Raw genomic sequence first — 20,908 nt, forward strand, 5'->3', positions numbered from 1 at the left:
CATTGAGATAATTCTTCGCAAAGTGTAATATCTATTGCAGAAGCTCTTTTCTATATAGTTGAGAGGGAAAAGTCTTGGTTCTGTGTCAGCAGTGGGATCAATTCATTCTCTAACTGCTTTATTTATCAGTTTATGTAACAACTATTCCTTGCCTCTATATTCCACCAAAAAAAAAAGATGAAGATTAAAAATTAAGTGGCAAATACAGATCCTGTCTTCAATATAGAAAAGATAAAATATGCACATAAACTATGACAAAAGAAAGTGCAGACACCACAAAAGTTTATATATGTATATATATGAATGATAGCTTATTTTTTATTTATAATATATAAATATGTATAATATTTATATTATTAAATATAATATTATATAATGTGTCTGCACTATATTTTAATTTGGTAATTAAATACACACACACACACACACACACACACACACACACACACACAAAATGTCATGGCAATTGCAAAGAAGAAGAGATGGGTTCCAGGTTGGGGAGAGTGGGGGAAGGAGAGGGAGTTAATAGATTACTTCATTTCAAACATGAAACAACTGGTAAGAAGACATTCCACAGCAGATACCACACCTTAAACAACAAAAGACAGGCTAGAAAATAAATGAAATACACTCACTCTTTCAAAAACATGAAAAAAAAAAAAAAAACACAAACTATGAGGAATCTACAATCTGCAATGCATTGGGAACAGAACCCTGAAGAAGAACCAGCACTACTCATGTGGCACTGACATCCTAAGAATGGGCTATGAGCTGAGAACTCAGCATCTGAACCTCGGTACACAGAAGGACAGAGGGAAAATCAAAGTTGGAAAGGTAGGTTGGAACCCCTTACAGAATATCCTACATGCCACACTTGAAATTGGCCTATCCTGAGAAGTTTGGAATTCTCAGATCCCATTTCTAACTACCTTAAAGCCTCTGCAACCAAGTGAATGATAGTCCCTTGAAAGATTTTTTAATTCAGATTAAGTTTATTTGGTCTCAATCCATGCAAAAGCAAATCACGTATATATTAAGTACCATCGTTGGCTCCAATTCTACATCTTAACACGATTCCTCCAACCCTAACACTAGCAGAAAGCCATTCAAAGGTTAGTTTTAAATCTATAGTAAGACAAGTGGCCAAAATACTAGTCACTCTCTATTTTTAAAATATTTTTAATTGCTAAATTAAATTACTTCCAAATTTTAAATTACTCAGTAGAAGAGTAACACAAAGGTCTTTTCTAATGATCAGTGTCTTCTCCTGTCACTACTGGAGTAGAATATAACTATTCTATGTGACTCCTTTTCCTGAATACGAGGGTCCAAGTAAATGTAAATATTTATAAAGTGAAATGTAAATATTTCAGAAGTCAGAATAAGATCCATCATAGAATTTTTAATAAGAAAATTCTGGCCAAAGATTGGGGGCAGGAGGTAGTGATTAACAATTTACATGGGGACAAATTTTGCAACCTACTTTTTAAGATGTTTTCTCGGCCACCATATTTAGTAAACCACAAAACATCATACACTTGTTTTTATTCCTTGAAAAGAATATAGTTGCTCTTTGTGGATGGAAATGAAATGCATTTAAAAGAATCTAAACGGACACTGAGATGTGGGAATAAAGTATCTGCTTATTTTCGAAAACCACAAATGTTTGACATTTTGGGAGAAAAGTTTTGCTTATTTGTATTCTGTTTTGATTGTTGTTCTTCTGGAAGGATGGAAGGTGGGCCAAGGGCCACCACTCTGACTGAAAACTTAAAGAGGCAGCTTTGTGCCAAAATTTCATTGGCTGCTGGAATCGTATTGGAAAAAAAAATAGTATTAACCCAGTATTAAATGAATGGTATCGCTAAATAATCTTTTCTTGTTAATTTCAGTAGTTATTCTGGTTGAAATCAAGAAAAATTGTTGTGATTTAAAATTCACAAAGCAGTGAGTGGATTCATTTATTCATTATTTACTGAGCTAAAAATGCTAGGCCTTGTGTTGATACAAGTTCAAACACAATACCCAACAGAAATATAAAGAAAAATCATAATTGTGAATGTAGAATGTCTAAATACTAACATTCTAAATAATGAACACATCAAATTAAGTGTTACTACAATAAAGTCATAAGATTTCTATGAATAAGCTACATGATCAGTTATAAAATACATAGAAATCTGATTTTTAAAACAATAAAAATTATTTGTGTATTCGCCTTTCAGAGTAAAGTAAACAAGACAAGTTTATTGTAATGCCATAATTAAAGATAGGTTACTTTTTGCCATCTGTCTTGCCCATTATGGATAACAGTTTCATACCTGTTCTTCCAATAATTCCTGCCACAATATATTGATTTCTTGTAACCTATTCCAACGTTCCTCAGTCCAACGGCACACTGCCGTCCAGCGTTCACCAAGTTTCTAGTAAAGGAAGAAACCATCCTTTGTCAACAGAATCTTAAAAGACAGTTATAATGATCCTTAAAGAAATTCATGCCATCCATTGCTCTTTACTACTGGGTAGCAATTTATGTAAAATATTTTTATAAAAGTTGCTTTAAAATAATACAGACAAATCCTGTAAGTTTGTAGAGGAGAAAAACTAATTTCCATAGAGTTTAACAATTTCACCTTACATAGCTAGAAAGTGGTACAACTAGAACTCTATCTTTTAAATGTTTATTTACTGGGGCACCTGGGTGGCTCAGTTGGTTAAGCATCCAACTTCCACTCAGGTCATGATCTCATGGCTCTTGAGTCCAAGTCCCACGTCAGGCTCTGTGCTGCCAGCTCAGAGCCTGGAGCCTGCTTCGGATTCTGTGTCTCCCTCTCTCTCTGCTCCTTCCCTGCTCATGCTCTGTCTCTCTCTCTCTCAAAAATAAATAAACATGAAAAAATTATTAAAAGATAAAAAATTAAAAAAATAAATATTTATTTATTTATTTTCGAGAGACAGTGCACACGCACGCACGCGAGAGAGGGAGACAGAGAATCCAAATCAGGCTCCAGGTTCTGAGCTGTCAGTGCAGAGTCCAACACCAGGCTCAAACCCAGGAACCCTGAGATCATGACCTGAGCCGAAGTCAGACGCTTGGATGACTGAGCCACCCAGGTGCCCCTAGAACTCTATCTTTTCAACTTATTTTTTTTAAATTTTTTTTAAAGTTTCTTTATTTCTGAGAGAGAAAGAGAGAGCATGAGCGGGGAAGGAGCAGAGGGAGGAAGACACAGAATCCAAAGCGGGCTCCAGGCTCTGAGCTGTCAGCACAAAGCCCGACGCAGGACTCGCACTCCCAAACTGCGAGATCATGACCTGAGCCAAAGTCGGACGCTTAACCAAATGAGCAACACAGGTGCTCCTATCTTTTAAACTTTTGACTCCAAAATCCTGCTCTTTCCATATCACTGCGGTTTTTATACAAGAATTTGACATTTTTACACATCTTCAAAGTAGAGCATACATATCTACTTTTTGTGCTTCAAATTTTTCAGGCTATAATTATCTTTTCAAAAAATTCATTGCATCAACCACCTTTTATGTGCTAAGAAAATTTTCATATGTAATGCCAAAATTATGAAAAAAAATTTTTAACCTTATAAAACCTGTTTTGAGCTCCTAGAAAATAAAAAAAAATGCTTAATTGATTTGTTCTGTTTATATTACACAAAAATCAGGAACATAATCTTATATGAGTATTAATAGGGCTAAATAAGTAAATTTGTTTAAAAATCAATATTCATGAGGACTTTCCCAACAAATCATTTTACCACCATTTTATAATGATTGACAAATGTTACATTTAATTTCTACATTACTTACATATGCAAAGAATTATTTAATTCATATTATACTATTTCAATATTTAATACCACAGTAAGCTTTGTAGGATGCAAAGGGTAGAGAAGTTAGAGCCAAAGACAGGTCTCCAATCTTGGCATGAAAATTCAATGCCTACTTAAATCTCAGTGGCATCACATGACCTTTCTGAATTTCAGTTTCCTCACTGTGAAACAGGCAAAACATGAATGCCTATCTCTCAGGTTACTACAATAACTAAGTAGTACTACACCAGCAGTTCTCAGAACCACTGGCCAACTTTAACTGTTATAAAAGAAAAAGAATTTCGTATGATAAGATTATAGTCTGAGAGTGACTGAAAACCATTTGGCGACATCATATTGGGTAATCCAAACACTGTTCAAATAAAATACCAATAACCCTCTTAATAAAGACTTGTAAAGATACACTATAACCTCTGTGCCAAAGCAACAATTTTGTTAGGGGTTCCCAAAATTCTTGTTGAAATTCATGCACTGATGTACCAAAGAAGCAGGAATATTAAATTCTAGATGGCTGAAATTCTCAAATTTCAGTATGCACATAAGTGCAGATCCACAGGCCCCACCCCCAGGGATTTAGGTCTGCATGGAGACCCGGAAACTACATTTCAACAAAGTCCTCAAGCAATTCTGAACAAGAAATCTATAGAGCACTTGTTGAGATTGGTTCCCAAGCTTGTTTCCATTTTGCAGGAGAAGCTGGGGACCACAAGCAGCCCTGCCCATCTACCCCAAGGGCTGAAGGGAAGATGCTGAGTACTCTTGTAAACCCGCAAGTTGTAGGACCCCAACTCAGAAGTACAACTTCAAAGTTAGTCTACTCCCTTTTTTAAAGCTCTTTAATGTTTATTTTTATTTTGAGAGAGAGAGCACAGTAGGGAAAGGGCAGAGAGAGAGGGAGGGAGAGAATCCCAAGCAGGCTCTGCCCCACCGGCATAGAGCCCCACTCGGGGCTCGATCCCATGAGCCACAAGATCATGACCTGAACTGGTATCAAGAATTGGATGCTTAACCAGCTGAGCCACCCGGGCACCCCAAAGGTGAGTCTACTCTTCTAAATGAACAGTGATACAGGACCTGAAGAACAGGGGTGCCATATAAGGGTTTCAGACAACAGGGTCCTTATGAGTATCCCGTCTCCAGGGTCCATACCTGTAACTGATCTTCGAGAACAGCCGTAGCGCCCTCACCACTGTTTTCATCAACAATCACGACCATGTGCGTCAGTGAATTTACCTTCACCTGTTCAGCCTCAAGATCATTTTGCAAACGCTAGAGAAAAGAATTAAGATATACCATCATTTCTACTCTTTTCACATTTACCTATTTAAAATCCACTCAGCTGTCAATAGTAATTAAGGACACTTAATGAGACAGCATGTTTAAATTTTCAATCATTACCCTAAGTGTTCTACTAATGAAACAAGTCCCTTATACATCTTCACATTTCATTATGAACCAAAGCAGATTGAAAATGCAGTGTCATAACAGATTGCAAATGGGATATCATCACTTTTAGTCCATGTTCTGGCAAAAAAAAAAAAAAAAAGTAGAATAGATGACTTGAATGAATATACTAGAAATTAAGAACGTAGAATTTGTAAGACCAAAAAAAAAAACAAAAAACAAACCTTACATATACAGAGTCAGAGATCATTTTAGTGCAACATAACGTAAGCTGAGAGATAAGGAGGATGCTATTTGACAGTCAGAAGCTATTCAGATGAGCTACCCAAGAAAGCAATTCAGAATATACAGACGCCTTCCATTCTCCTCTTCCATGGGAAGAGTATGCGAGGTCATAAGATGCTTGTATATAGGTAATTTATTTAAACACTACCAATAGTGTTGTCAAATGCCTCTTAAATTGTGTTTAATGTATCCCTAAAGTTTTATTTATCAGTTGTCTAGATATTCCACTGAAAACTAAAAGTTTTCAAACAATTTGCGGAGAAGCTATTTTGCTTCTAAAGTTATCTTCTAACTGTGTGACCAAATTAAATTAACCACCAAATTATGATTCCTCATCTAGTGCCTGATATTCTCCTATACCATAGAAGAAACACAGCTTTCATTAAAGGACCAGGTGCAGATAAATCTGAGGGTTTTTGCTTCTTTACCCACACACTGCATTAATGCCAATACACTAGGGTCTTTAACCACTTACACATCCAAAACAAAAATTCTTGAGAGCCTTGGGAACACTAAGTACTTTCATACTGAAACGATACATCCTTCCACAAAATTGTACCTGCGCTTTCATCCCTCGCTTGGAAAAGCCCCCACGAGCTCCACCCTATCCATACGGAATAATCGAGAACACTGAAGAAGTGTCCCATCCCTGCACTAATGATAGAAGCCATCAGCCCCTAGCATGCTAAGTGCTGCCTTTTCATATTTGATACGGTCTAAAAGAAACAGGAGCCAGATTTACTTTATGATCTTCTAGCAGCTTTTGTAGGGATTTTAAATCATCATCCAGGGGGCAGGTTTCCATCTTCTGAATGCGTTCCTCCGTGAGTGTCAACCAGGCGGAGAGCTGCTGCAGCTGTTTCTTCTGCAATTCCATCAGCACATCGTGCAGCCTGTCCGGGGACAAACGCACGTCATCCCCACTCCTTTTTCCCTTTGCAAAGGCAAACACATGCTCCAGGCACCAAAGAAATGGGGCAAGGGAATGCAGTCTTGTCTAACCATTTAAAGTAGCAGTTAGTCTTTCAATATAGAAACAAGAAAAAAAAAAAAACGTTTACTTTCTTCCTAAATGGAGTCCATTAAGTATGGTCAAAGAATGCAAATAACAGCACCCTCTATTCATATCAGAATCATTGTTTCTTCAATCAGGAATTCCTGCTTATTAAATAGGTGGAAATTGCGATGGAATGCCGCTTGCTCCCTAATACACAATACATGAAATAAAATGAACCATGGGAAAAACACTGCCTTAAAAACTGTTACAAGATGGAATTGTCGACAAATACTACATAGTCCAGTCTTCGTCTCCAGTTAAAAGTTAGCCGATTTTAATACTGCAAAGAGATAACTATCCACACGAAATGTCTTCTCCTTTTTTGCTAATTTCTGTATTCCAACTTCTGCCTTCTCATTTGGTGAACGTATCAAAGAGGAAACAAAGATCGCACACAATTCCAGCAACATTACAAAAGGAAAAGTGCAAATTTTACAAGGCAAGTTCTGAAATTATCTTCTCTTCACAGACACTCAGGCTTTTACTAAGCTAAATCACGCAATGCAGTCAATGGAATAAAGTGTTAATATCTTCGCTTCACTCACCGGGACTGTCTGTCCATACTATCCACCCTAAGTGCCTCCCATCTAGCATTCAGCAAGCCCATTTGTTCCTGAATCTCATATTCCTCTTCATCTGACAGAGTTCCTTGTGTTATCAGCTGGTTTCCTGCCTGCAGGACATTCCCCACACTGCTCTGGTGTGCTGTCAGCTCCATCATAAAATCCTAGAAAGGTACATCATTATGATTTGTGAGCTGCTCATTGAAGAAAAAAAATCTTAATAAGTTGTTAATGCCTAATATTAACGCTTCAGGAAAAGAAGTCTCCATGTAGAGTATAAATAAAGTAGACTTTGATCTGATTGTTTAAGCTCTGAAGGTGGAAAATACGCAGCTGGCCTCAGTAAAAAGGGGAACAGATCAAAGAGGACAATGTTACATCTGATAATACCAGCTATTTTTAAATAACTGTTGATTATGCTACTGATTGTGAACATGGAATTATGAGAAAACAGAATAAATAAAACACAATGCTCACCCAAGAGGAACCGCTCAAGGAATATTACCATTTCTATTATTGTCAAATCAAAATAGCAAATAAAAACCTGCCAATTAATATACCCACCCAAAAACCTACTTAATCAAAAAGAAATCTCCATGTAATCAAATCATTACCCTACAATACAACATATATCCTCAAAATAATAGGAAATTTTCATTATATGAAAATTACACAGGAATGGATATGACATTTGCTTCATCATCCGATCAATAAAAATAATCACTTTCTAGGGAACACTCAAAACCTAAAGATCTGGTGCATTGATTAGCCATATGCTGTTTTAACTATTACAATAGAACTATAGCTTCAGAAACAAGCAGTCCTACACACTAACTGTTGTCGGTGGCTCCACAGAACACACAAGTCATGATAAGAGTACGATCTGAAATCTACTTCCAAGGCACAGATAATCACCCAGGCCAATTTTATAACAGAGCCTTATTTAACTACCACAAGTCCTGAACTATATCATGACCATTCTGTGGAGCAGAATTCAGTAGGCAACAAACATCAGGGTAGAGCCCCTGAGTAAGGCACAGGCACCACCACGGTGGACGTATTCTGCTCCTCAGCTACGGATTATTTACTTCATGGGTAGCAAACTGGCGTTTGACTTCTTCCACATCGTCGGAAATATCATCCTGCTCCTGGAAAGTATCCTCAGCAGAAAGCAACCAGGTCAGCACTTCCTCCAGGGCTATCTGATAGCTGTCCAGACCCATATCCACCTCGGTGACAGTGCTGGGGGTTTCAGCTCGGGGACTCTCGTGCTCTTCCTCCGGTGCTGAGCTCTAGAAAAACAAACCCAAGAAATACCCACAAGCATCATGAAGGTGTTCAACAAAGACACACTGTTATGGAGAACCTTAAGGGCGGAGCCACCATGACTCAGGCATTCATCCAATTTTCAGGAGCTGGGCAAGCAAAGCCATGAATCAGGCAGGAAGCATTTATTAAGCATGCTAGGAAGACAAGGGGTACAAAAGTGCAATACACTCATGGATTCTATATTCATGGAGATTCAAATATAGTTGGAGAGAGATAAATAACCCACATGAATCACTTCTGAACAAAAATAAAATGGCTATTAGCAGAGTTATAAATGCCATGGATACAACAAGGGATGCTATTTGAGTTCAACAAGGGCTAAAATAGGAAAATTTTACAGAGAATTTGGAACATTTGGGGCCTTCAAGGATGGATATAATTTAAAGAAAAATAGAAATTGGAACTCTGCTTTGACCCTCAGTTTTACTGAATTGCATTTAGCATTACATTTTAGACAATGAAATACAGCCACACATGTAGGCTGTTGTACCGATGGTATTTTTTGAGGCAGTTGCCCTCAAGTTTACTTGCTGGCCTTTTTTTAAGGACCCGTGGAATAAATTCATCTTAAGTTCTTCCTAAGCAATGGAGTATTTTCTCATACACTTTAGAATCTTAGAACCAAATCAACTATCTCACTCATTGTTCCCGTTCAGAGCAAACTTCATTAAAATTTGTGTACAGCCTTCCTCCACTTTATTACCTCTCATCCACAATTTATACACGTTTCAAACACAAAAATATAGAGAGAACAATATATGAAATGCTCACATATTTAGCACCTACAGTTTCTCAACAATCCTGTTCACTCCAATTTGGTTTTGGTCCCCACTACTCACCTGAAAAGGCTTTTGTCAATGTCACCAATTACCTTCCCATTGACAAATCCACTTTCCTACCATCATCTTTAGACTGACCATGTAATTAACCAACAAACTAGAACACTTTTGATAATAATGGTGGTAGGATGATACAAATAAACCAGAACTATTCCAAGCAAACCCAGAGATCTAGTCACCCAAAGTTTCTTAAGCTCTCAGTAACATCTGACATGGCTGACCGCCCCCCACTATTTTCAGACTCTCCTCTTCCTGCTTCGGTAACACCACATTGGCATCCTTCCTGGTTAAATAATATTTGTCAACCTCCAAGTAACAAATCTCCTCAAAATTAAGTCTTGGGCCCCTTTTTCTTCTCTGTCTACTTCGCCTCAGTGGTCTCATCCATTTCCATTGGAATGGCACTTAATTCCTCCAGCAAAAAATCTAGGGAGCCCACCTTCGCTTCTCTCTGACTTTTGCCTCCCACACTTAACGTGTAAGCAATCCCTACCTTCAAAATCTATCTCAAATCCATCAAGACCCTTCCATCTCCACAAAAACTGATGTCATTCTTCAGAGCTACAACTGCCCGCTAACCACTGCCTCCCATACTCCCACCTCTACAATCCACTTCGCACACAGCAGCAGGACTATCTTTGGAAAACATAATCACATCATAAGACTTCGTTGCTTAAAATCTTTCACAGCTTTCCCAATGCTCTTAGGAAACATTATAAAATTCCTAACAGTTTACAAAAATATTGTGGCAGCAAGAACAGTGGGGGGGTGGGGTGCGTGTGGGTGTGTGTGTGTAGGGTTTCAATAGGTTTCAATAGGTTAATCAGGGAAGACTTCTCTGAAAAAGTCCATCGAAACAGAAAAGACGGGGAGCTTGCCATGCAAATAGTTGGTAGATGGATGAGCATTTCATAGACGGGAACCCACATGCACAAAATCTTTGGGAAGGAAAGGGAAATGTCCACCAGGACCACAGGGCGGTGGCCTGAGATGAATTACAGAGGTAGTCTGGGTCTTGTAAACTATAAGAGAAGATGAGGCCTTTGATCAGCATGAAGGCTGCAACGGAAAAAAAACACACACCAAAAACATTCTGGTGGAAGAATCAAACGGACCCCGTAAACCATTTGCAGGAGTTAAAAAGATGAATCAGGGAGCACACAGATGAAACACTGGATAATTAAGACACAAATGGTGCCAACAACAGAGAAGGGAAAATGAGGTAAGTTCTGGACCTAAAATCCTGAAACTGTGGAGACAAAATAACCCTGGAGATCAAGTGACTACCAAACTTCTACACTCCAACGCGGACACCTGAGAACAAGGACAGTTAGTGACCAGCTAACAGTCACTTAGATAGGCACTAGTATTCATGAGGGGTGAGGTGGAAGGCATTATTTAACTGCAAATGTTCAGAAGGTATTAAGTGAAACATGAGAGGAGACTTTCAACTGAAAGTTTGATTTATAGAGAAATGCGAATATTTTTTGCTGACCACCTAATGGCTCTACAGCATATGTTTTGTAGGAAGAGCCAGAAAGGAAGACTGGCTCTCAGTGTTCACTGGAAAGTAGCGGGTGGCAAACTCCATCAAAGGGTAGATGATTAAAACTTGAGCATATTTTATTTCTTCAATTAACTTATTTCAGCCTCTAAGGCACTAATGAAAGCATGCAAATGAAGAGGTTAGTGTTAATACACCGGCTCTTAATCAAAAAGCAAACGGCTTCTGCAATTCTTATCATGTAATCCTGAGCACTAAAGAGAAATGATTATTTTATCCACACATCATGAAAGGCAAATGAAACTTTCTTGCTTTTTAAGAAAGTATGGCCTTAACTACGCAAAGTAAAATATCCCATCTTTGTAACAAGAGGGACTCCGATCCCATCAAGAAGTGATTTTAAAACCAAAAGGCAACCTCAGAAGATTATCTGAGCCACTCAGCAGGGTGCATCATTAATGAAGGATAATAGCTATGCTACTAGAGACAAATGCTTCTCAGCATTTTTTTCAGTCAATTATAAAACATTAGGGCTTTTCCTCAATATCATTTGATTTTCAAAACTAATAAAGAGTCCTGGGTTCAGAATTGGACACATCTCTTGCCCTCTTTCCCTCAATAAGTTATTTTCTTTTTTTGTAAATCATGATGTATTCCAAATTGGAGAAAATAAAAGGATTGGTACCTACTACGCAAAGAAAATCTGAAATAATAAGTAAGCTCTCCGAGCTCTAGAGAATAAAAAAAAAAGTGTTATGCTGTGACATTGCAAGACCAATGTCATTATATGAGAATTAACTAACTTTTTTTTTTTGGGGGGGGGGCGGGGGCGGGTAGAAAGAGGGAGTGAGTGGGAGAGGGGCAGAAGGACAGAGAGTGAGAGAGAATCCCAAGCAGGCTCCAGGCTCAGTGTGGATGCAGGGCTCAATCCCACGACCCTGGTATCATGACCTGAGCCAAAATCAAGAGTCAGGCACTCAACCGACTGAGCCACCCAGGTGGCCCCATTTTTAAAAAAGGAACTTGTTGAATGAGTGAATGGCAATGCCAAAACAAATTTATAAGTTATAATGATGATAGGTGCTGCTTACTGAGTGCCTCTTAATATTACTGTAGGCACTCTGAATTACCTTTATGAAGTAGGGTGGTTTTATCCAGATTTTGCAGATAAAACTGTGGTTGAAAGGTAAGTAAGAAACCCAAAACAAACAGTAACAGAGATGAACTTTGAGCTTCAAATCCCATGCTTTCTCTCTAAAATGTATTTCTTATCATTCTGAAATCCACGTGTATCCCTTGGTTTCTGGGCTGCTAACATTTTGGACCAAATGACTTTTTAAGGTTTCATCCAACTCTTAAAATTCTCATTTTATGAATTAAAAGAACTGGTTAGACTAAAGCAGAGTAAGAAAACACAGATTGATTTAAGGCAGGATAATGCAGAAAGAAAAACTCATAACTTTATATCTCTCCCCAAAAATACATCTATACCCTGATGAATAAAACCATTTTAAGCCCTTCAATGAAAAACTCACCTAGTAGCCTATTGTCAACTACTCTTCCTAAATGAAAGAGGAACTAAAGCTTATGTTTTGATAGCCCTTGTGAAAATATAATGATAAAAATCTTTTCTTCAGTGGCCAAAAAAAAAAAATAATTAGTACTTAGAGCAAAACTAGGCTAATAGGAGAAAAGCCAACTTCAGCACACGACAACAAAGATAAAATGAATACATGATGGGAAAATGTAGGTTCTTAAGCATATCATGCAGCTGCATGCTCCCAGCCCTAGACTCTACCTCCAGCCTTATTGTGTGAAATGATGTGTGTTCCTTCTCAATAAAATCAGTTGAGCTACAGCTCTCCATTGCATACATATGACATATGAAAGCATGCTAATTGAAAAACTGAACTTCTTGTGCCTATGTAAGCTGAGAAGCCAAGATGTTCTCCATCAAGAAAAAAAATCCCCTGAAAGTATTTTTATCTAGTATGTAAGAGAAAACAAATATGGCAAGTCAAACTTTTTATTAAAAATTGACCTGTACCCGTATACTAATTTCTCCTTCTTCGCATTCTTTCTTATATTTCCTTGGGAGTGTCTCTACTTCACGAATGGCATCTATTGTGACTTGCTGAGGAAGCACCTCAAACAAAGATGTTAAATACATAATTATGGATTTCTTGTCAGGAAGCTGAACAGCAACATCTAAAAGGGGAAGAAAATAAGAACCAGCTTAAATTAGATGTCCAAAATATGTGAATCGCTCAATATTAGATATAAAATAACCACCCTTGGTACCCATAAACAATTCTAGTACATAATGCTTGCAATACCATAGCTCAGTAAATTTCTATGTCATATAATAATATATGAGACAAAGGCAAAGACGATTATTTATTTTGCTCAATATCCCACTTCTTAAAAGTCTCCCCTAAAAGCTTCCCAAAAATGTTCAAAGATAAACTACAATTTAAGATGACACAGAATTTATTGGGGTGCCTAGGTGGCTCAGTTAGTTAAGTGACCAACTTCAGCTCAGGTCATGATCTCACAGTTCGTGAGTTCAAGCCCCTGTTGAGCTCTCTGTGCTGACAGCTCAGGGCCTGGAGCCTGCTTCGGATTCTGTGTCTCCCTCTCTCTCTGTCCCTCCCCTGCGCATGATCTGACTCTCTCTCTCAAAAATAAAAATACTCTTAAAAATAAATAAAAACAAAAAGATGACACGGACTTTATTTATAATACGAAAATAAGTCTAGAACTTTACAATATTTGTAACTAAAGTTTTCACATTATATGCAAGAAGATCATATAAAAATGTATCATTAAATAAGTCAAACACTGAATTGTTTCCCTAATAATTATATTTTCCTAAATCTTTAAATCTTATGCTGCTAGTATCAAGTAACTAATCTCCAATGATATAATTACATTTCCTCCCAACTCATCCTACAAATTAAGTATAACAGTACTAATAACTTGTCTGCAGTGAAATGGCTTGCACCCTATTTCAAAAGAAAAAACACACCACAATTCTCATTATTCTTTCCAAAAAGAAAAAAATTTTAAAAAGGCAAAATCAAGGTTGAAATTAAACAGTGAACAATACCTTCAGGATCTAACAGCTTTTCAATTCCCAAATAAGTTTGAGCCTTGCTGAAGGCATGTTCAAGTCTCTCAATTGGGGACATTTTGACAACTCTATCCCAGTTGAAGAGATCAGGTCTGAAATTACCATGCAAATAAAACTGAGTAAAGATGAAATATATGGACATTGCTGTAACCTAATATATAGTCATTGTTATAATCTAATATACTTCAGGTTTAGATTATTTCACTGTGAGTTTAAATTAAGAAATTTATGTTTTAGGGCATCTGGGTGGCTCAGTCGGTTAAGCATCTGACTTTAGCTCACTTCATGATCTCGCAGTTCATGAGTTTGAGCCCCACATCCCCACTGTAAATGTGGAGCCTGCTTGGGATTCTTTCTCTCTGCCTCTCGCCCCTCCCCCACTTGCACATGGTGTGTGCATTCTCTCTCTCTCTTAAAATAAATAAACATTAAAATAAAAATAAATTTATCTTTTATATCTCAAAGACTTGTCATGTTACTTTTTAAAGTAATTTACAACACAAAACAATAGGTAAAAGAGTCTAAATTTTTTGTATCAGTCAAATATGCTGAATAAAACTTATGAAGTAACCACTGAAAGATTAGAAATGGTATATGATATTTCCCAAATAGTAAAAGAAAAAAGGTAAGAGTAACTTATCAATACAAGACAGCAAAGAAAAAATATACAAAAAAGGTAAAAGAAATGAAAAGCTTAAAACAAGAGGTAAAAATGAACCTAAACACATCAATTATTACAATAAATGTTAATGGACTAAATTGTCCAATTCAAAGACCAAGATTAGCAGAATAGAAAATCCAGCTCTGATCAGCTCACGGGATACTCCTACAACTAGGCCCTGAGAGAACTTTTCACCATCCATCTTCCTCCATACTATCATTGTCTAATATTTCCTTTCTATCTTGATTTTCTTTTAATCCCACAAATTGGACACTGTTATTGCTCTGTCTTACCCAAAAGTTCATCATTTTCTTTGTACTCTATCTTTTCTTACATCTTAGACCCACTTAATTTCTGGGACTTGCCTCCCCTACTCTCAGACCCAGTTCCTTCTCTGACTTCATCTCCTATTTCTCCTCCTACTCATGCCCCTGCACCCACTGACTTCCTGCATGCCAGGTACCTCCTCCCCTCTTGCCCAATATGTTTTTCTTCAGTGCATTTACCATTTCTATATGCTATACAACTTACATTTTCATTTAATTGTCTTCCCCCCCTCTATTTGAACAGAAATTCCAAGAAGACTGAGATTTTTGCCTGTCTTGTTCTCTGCTACACATGCTGTATGTAGTACATAAAAGGCACTCCATATATACTTGCTGAATCAATTAAATAATAGTTGGGTAAAAGTTTGGGCTAAAATTCTAGTTACTTGATAACATTTCTAAACCAACTAGGAACAGAGTCCAACCCTCTTAAACTAATAAAGGAGAAGTGTAGGGTCTATAGACACTTGGGTGTAGGAGTTTGTTAACTAGATAAAAAGTATATTTAAAAAAAAGCTACAGTAAATATTAGTCTTGCGGTAAAACATTGAAACCACACCCTTCACTATGTAGAAAAAAACATTCTGTTCTCTATCACCAATTCAAATCAATATTGTATTGAAGGACAAGGCATAAATGAGGAGGTAAGAGAAAATAAGAGAAGAAACTATTATGATTCAGGGACAGTCTAAAAATATATATATACCAGGGCACCTGGGTGGCTCAGTCAGTTAAGCGGCTGACTTTGGCTCAGGTCATGATCTCAAGGTTTATGAGTTCAAGCCCCACATTGGGCTCTGTGCTGACAGCTCAGAGCCTGGAGCCTGCTTCAGATTGTGTATCTCCCTCTCTCTCTGCTTCTCCCCCACTCATGCTCTTGTCTCTCAAAAAATGATTAAACATTAAAAAAAACTTTGTAAAAAACTGAAGAAACATTTTTGTAAGACTTGTAAACATTTTGGTAAAATTTGTGAAAGTTTAACAAGTTTCCAGATCTAAGATTTAGAAAAGTCAATTACATTTTTTATATATCAGCAAAAAACCTACATGAAACAGGACCTGAAACATTAAATAATTTACAATAGCAATAAAACATATAATAAATTTTGCCTCTCACATTTAAATCCTTGATGCATCTGGAATTTTCTTCTGGGTATAGGGAGGTAAAGATCCAATACACTTATTTCCATATGGGTAACCAATTATCCCATACTATTAATCTGCAACATTAGCTCAGGTGTATAGCAGGATGAAGCTATTTCTGAGTTTTTTATCCTGTTAGGCTGAACTATATGAAACTGCCACTCTTATATGTCAAAACAGTCAAATGTTGGCAATTTCACATGGTTCAGCCTATTATTATATTCGTGTACTTATTTATAGACTATATATATAGTCTTAATAAATATAGCTTCATAACTACTTTTATTTCTGTTTCGGAAGTACTTCGGCCTGGTTCTTCTTCGAGAATATACTGGCTCTTCTTGCCCCTTTGGTCTTTTATATAATTACAAGTTTCACACACACACACACACACACACACACACACACACACACACAAATCAGTTATCTATATTTAATTGAAATTGCATTGGATTTATAGAGTTTCCCTTTTGGTATGAGAATGAAAACATAACACAATTCACTATATATATTACTGGTTAGTGCTGAGTGAGTGGGACTGAACTATGTGAATTATTTTACATTTTTTAAACGTGTAAATATGTAGAAGAAACCACGGACATTGCACTGTGGCATTTAAATCCTATGGAAATAAAGACTCCATGGGTATTTTCTTCCATAATGTTTCTTTTCTTCATGTTTAAATGTGTGAAGAGAGGAGAGCAGTGATTGTGGGCAAAGGGCTTTAGGGAGGAATAGTAAGAGAGAGACAGAGAGGAGATACAAATTTGTAAGGCCCACATCTTGTCAGGTCATATCTCACTTATGTCGGTGGAGCACGGCATTAAAGGCGAGGCCATCTGTCCAGCTGGTGGTGAAATTGAGGACGTTGACCTGGCTGTATGGCCGTGTGGACTGGCGCACCCAGCTCAGTAGGATCTTCTCACTGTTTGTCTGCTGCAGGTCTGACATGACATCTTTCATGACATCTTTTACCTGTTCAAAACAAACAAAAAAAAACATGCCTGGCTATAACTTAAAATAGTTGCTGGAATCAAGTCCTTGAGTAAGGAATATTACATTAATTAATCATTATGGATCAGGTAATTGGTATTCATTTTATCTCAAAATTTTCCTTTAAATGCTGAAAAGATAAATGTTTTTAACAGTAATTATTTTATGACACTAGGATTTAGAGGTGATTTTTACCTCACCATCATACACTATGGTATTTTCTGTATCTTAGCAACACTTCCATTAGGTTTGGTTACAGTGAACATTACTTTCATAGCCACAAAGTAATTTTTCATACTAAACACTTAACAAACACCTTTTAATAAGAAGAAAACAATTTTATCTTCTACAAAAATGAGAAAGGAAGAACTTTTGATGAACTATGAAATCAAAGAATGAAGTACATTTGATGATGGTAAAAACCATTATAATCTAGAATTGATATTTTAGATTATTCTAAAGTAACACACATATTATAAGAAAGAGCTCAAAGAATGGTGTGGACATAAGAAAAGGACACAAGAGCCAACTTAAGGAGGCGTGCAAAATAAATAAAGATAGTGAAAGATTAGTAACCTACCAAGTAAAACTTCATGAGTCTACACTGGTCTATAAACAAATGGATGGATGAATAAATGCATAAACAAGTGGCAAGGGGAAGTTCTTCCACACAAGCAGAAAGACAACTAATAAATAAATTTGAAAATTCAGAACATTTGAACGTGTGAAACTGGAAAATCACTGTTTGCCAAGTATCACAATGATAACTGATCAGGTAAGAGCTACGAACGGATCTTGAAACTCATGGAAAAAAGTTTGGTAAGTAGCTGAATATTTACACAGCCTCAAAGTATATCCCCACAGAATACTTTTTAATAATAAAGCACAGTCACATTACAGGGGAGACAGCTTAACCCAAACAGTGAAAGTTCACACTGCCAGAAAAAAAAAAAAACTAATCGAAAGCACTTGTTTCCTGATAGGGTATGCTAAGAACTCAACATCACTTCTGTGGCATTCTGTACCAAAAAAATGAATAACCTGAATCTGTTCATGAGAAAATACCAGCCAAACCCACATGGAGGGATATTCTACAAGATAACCGTCCGGTACTTTTCATAAAGGTCAATATCATGAAATGCAAAGAAAGACTGAAAAACTACTCCAGATAAAAGAGGACTAAGGAGATGTGAGAAATACATGTAATGCATGATCTTGTTTTGTTTTTTATCTTTTATAAAGGATATTATTGGGGCAATTGACAAAATCTTGAAAGGATGTGTAGATTACAAAATTGTATTGTTTTGATAATATTTTCCTGATTTAATAATTACATATTATTTTTAGCATATATTGTAATTATGCTTAACAATGCTAGTATTATATTGTATATAGCACATTTTATAATATGATATTAACATTATATTCTAGTTATGTAAGAGAATTCCTTACTTTTAGGAAAAAGGTTTGTTTTTACAAATACACAAGTTTTTAGCCAAGGAGGAAGAGAGAGAGAGAACAACTGTCAGCATTTGAGGGACGCGAATGAAAGGTATCCAGGAGTTCTTTAAGCTACTTTTGCAACTTTTTTATAAATCTGAAATTACGTCAACTTTTTTAATTTAATATTTAAAGAAATATACTTTTTTTTCTATGCCAGGAAAATAGAGCTGTTTGTCAGACTCTTTCATTCCAAATTACTAGGAGTTGAATTGTGTCTCCCCACTGCCCAAATTCTTGAAGTCCTAACCCCCACTACCTGGTAATGAGAATATATTTGGAAATAAGGTCTCTAAAGGGATGATTAAGGTAAAATGGGATCTTAAGGGTGGGCTGTAACCCAATCTGACTGGAAGAACAGATCGGGACAAGACACACACAAAGAGGGAATACCATGAGGACACAGGAAGAGTGCAGTGATCCACAAGCCAAAGAAGTACGCCTTGAAAGAAACCTACCACGCTAACACATTGATCTCAAACTTCTAGCCTCCAGAACTGTGAGAAAATAAATTTCTGGTGTTGAGGCCACACGGTTTGGGGTGCTCTGTGATGGCGGCCTTAAGCAACTAACACACACAAATGATACATTTTCAATTTCTATTAAAAAGTGATTGAAAATTGCCCCACCTGCCAGTGCAAAATGATGCTCCAAAGCAACCCCAAAGTCAGTTTGTGATTTCCATCCACAATGTCAGTTCCTCCTATATTCACTAAATCCACCTATTAAAATAAAAAATAATAATACTAATAACTTTTAGGACAATTCTGCCACAGAAACCAAGATTTTTGTTTTAGCACCTTTGGACAGCAATATAAGTGAATGATAAGAGAAATTTCACTTTAGAGAATCAGGTAAACCTAAATCTCAAAAATGTATTATTTATACAATAGATCAACCAAGTAATCAAAAAAAGCGTGACTGTCCCCTCGCTCGCAGAAAAGGTTCAATACTTGTAAGAAAAATGTTTCCAAAAATCAGTCAATGACAATGCACAGAGCACGTGGCCAGCGTGACAATAAATAACCCCAATAGCACCAAAGAACCCCAAAAGTCACACTGCACACTTACATTGTTCTGATGTAAAACCTGCAGCACTCTGTTGACATTATTTAAAGCATGTACCCTTGTGGAACCACGTTCCTTTGGCTAGAAAACAAAACACGGGATCAAATAAGTCAGCCTCAACATTGCCAACAAACATGGACATTGAGACGTACAGAGAACAGCTCAACACGGAGCCCCTCTGTGCCAGGAGCTCCGCCTGGCTTCTCAGGCCACCGTGGAGGCTGGTGGTGACAGAATGCAAGTTACCCCACTTACATCTTGACATAGTAGTTCACTCCCTTGCCTCAACCCTGGCATTCAAAAACTCCCAAACTTATGTCTGACCCTACCCCCAAAGGTGATGACTTAATGAATCTAGGAGGTAGTATGGGTTGAGAATTTCTAAAACATTCCCCTAATGATTCTGATGTGCAGACCACTTTGGGAACCAATGCTCCAGGGAGAAAGCCTTCTTTTATCAAAACTGGGCCCAGGGCGCCTGGGTGTCTCAATCAGTTAAGCATCTGACTTCGGCTCAGGTCATGATCTCAAGGTTCATGGGTTCGAGCCCTGCATCAGGCTCTGTGCTGACAGCTCAGAGCCCGGAGCCTGCTTCAGATTCTGTGTCTCCCTCTTTCTCTGCCCCTCCCTTGCTCACACTATGTCTCTCTTAAAAATAAATAAACATTAAAAACAATTTTTAACTGGGCTGGACACAGAAAGACTGAGAAGTCATGTCACCTTCATAGTGCACCAGTCAGTGTGCATAGAGCAGGGAGGATTCAGAGGCACTATCCCAGGTTCCAGGTAGCATTACAAGGCCCCCCTGGGAAGGCAGGAATTGACACCTGGAGAAAGGTGATCTGAGAGGCACTTTCTGCCTCACTGGCCAGGGAATCTCATCTGAGAGAGGGATCAGCCTCTCCAACAGGTACCTTACCCACCATCTGGAAGGTAAAAGGCAGAGTATATAACACCCCACACTTTGGCAAGAAAGGAATTCATCTTCAGGAGTGCATTTCTCTATACCTTTTATTACCTCTAGTGTTAAAGTCTGTACCCATAAAATGCATACTCTTCATTAGCACTGTTATTTCTGTGTGGGTATAAAGTACCTTACGACGCAAAATAATAGAGTTGGGTTTGAAATGAAGATAATACTGGAAAACCGAATAAAAATAAATGCGTAGCGTTTAACAACTTTTTTTTAATGTTTACTTATTTTTGAGACGGAGAGCACACGTGCAAGCAGGGGAGGAGCAAAGAGAGAGAGGGACAG

The 20,908-nt window shown here is 37.3% G+C and overlaps 1 protein-coding gene across 9 annotated transcripts in view; it reads right to left on the reverse strand.

The window, feature by feature from the left end:
• Window positions 1–20,908, reverse strand: part of UTRN (utrophin) — a 511,459-nt gene that overhangs the window by 366,236 nt on the left and 124,315 nt on the right. For all 9 annotated transcript variants that reach the window (XM_053222143.1, XM_053222139.1, XM_053222141.1 and 6 more), the window contains 10 exons: window positions 19,654–19,731; window positions 19,212–19,304; window positions 16,892–17,064; window positions 13,936–14,051; window positions 12,874–13,034; window positions 8,243–8,446; window positions 7,137–7,318; window positions 6,277–6,427; window positions 4,995–5,114; window positions 2,322–2,423 (listed from right to left, as the gene is read on the reverse strand). In XM_053222143.1, the coding sequence (XP_053078118.1) occupies window positions 2,322–2,423; window positions 4,995–5,114; window positions 6,277–6,427; window positions 7,137–7,318; window positions 8,243–8,446; window positions 12,874–13,034; window positions 13,936–14,051; window positions 16,892–17,064; window positions 19,212–19,304; window positions 19,654–19,731 (1,380 nt within the window). The remainder of the gene's footprint in view (window positions 1–2,321; window positions 2,424–4,994; window positions 5,115–6,276; window positions 6,428–7,136; window positions 7,319–8,242; window positions 8,447–12,873; window positions 13,035–13,935; window positions 14,052–16,891; window positions 17,065–19,211; window positions 19,305–19,653; window positions 19,732–20,908) is intronic.

The sequence above is a fragment of the Acinonyx jubatus genome, chromosome B2, assembly GCF_027475565.1.
Source record: "Acinonyx jubatus isolate Ajub_Pintada_27869175 chromosome B2, VMU_Ajub_asm_v1.0, whole genome shotgun sequence".
Classification (NCBI taxonomy): domain Eukaryota; kingdom Metazoa; phylum Chordata; class Mammalia; order Carnivora; family Felidae; genus Acinonyx; species Acinonyx jubatus.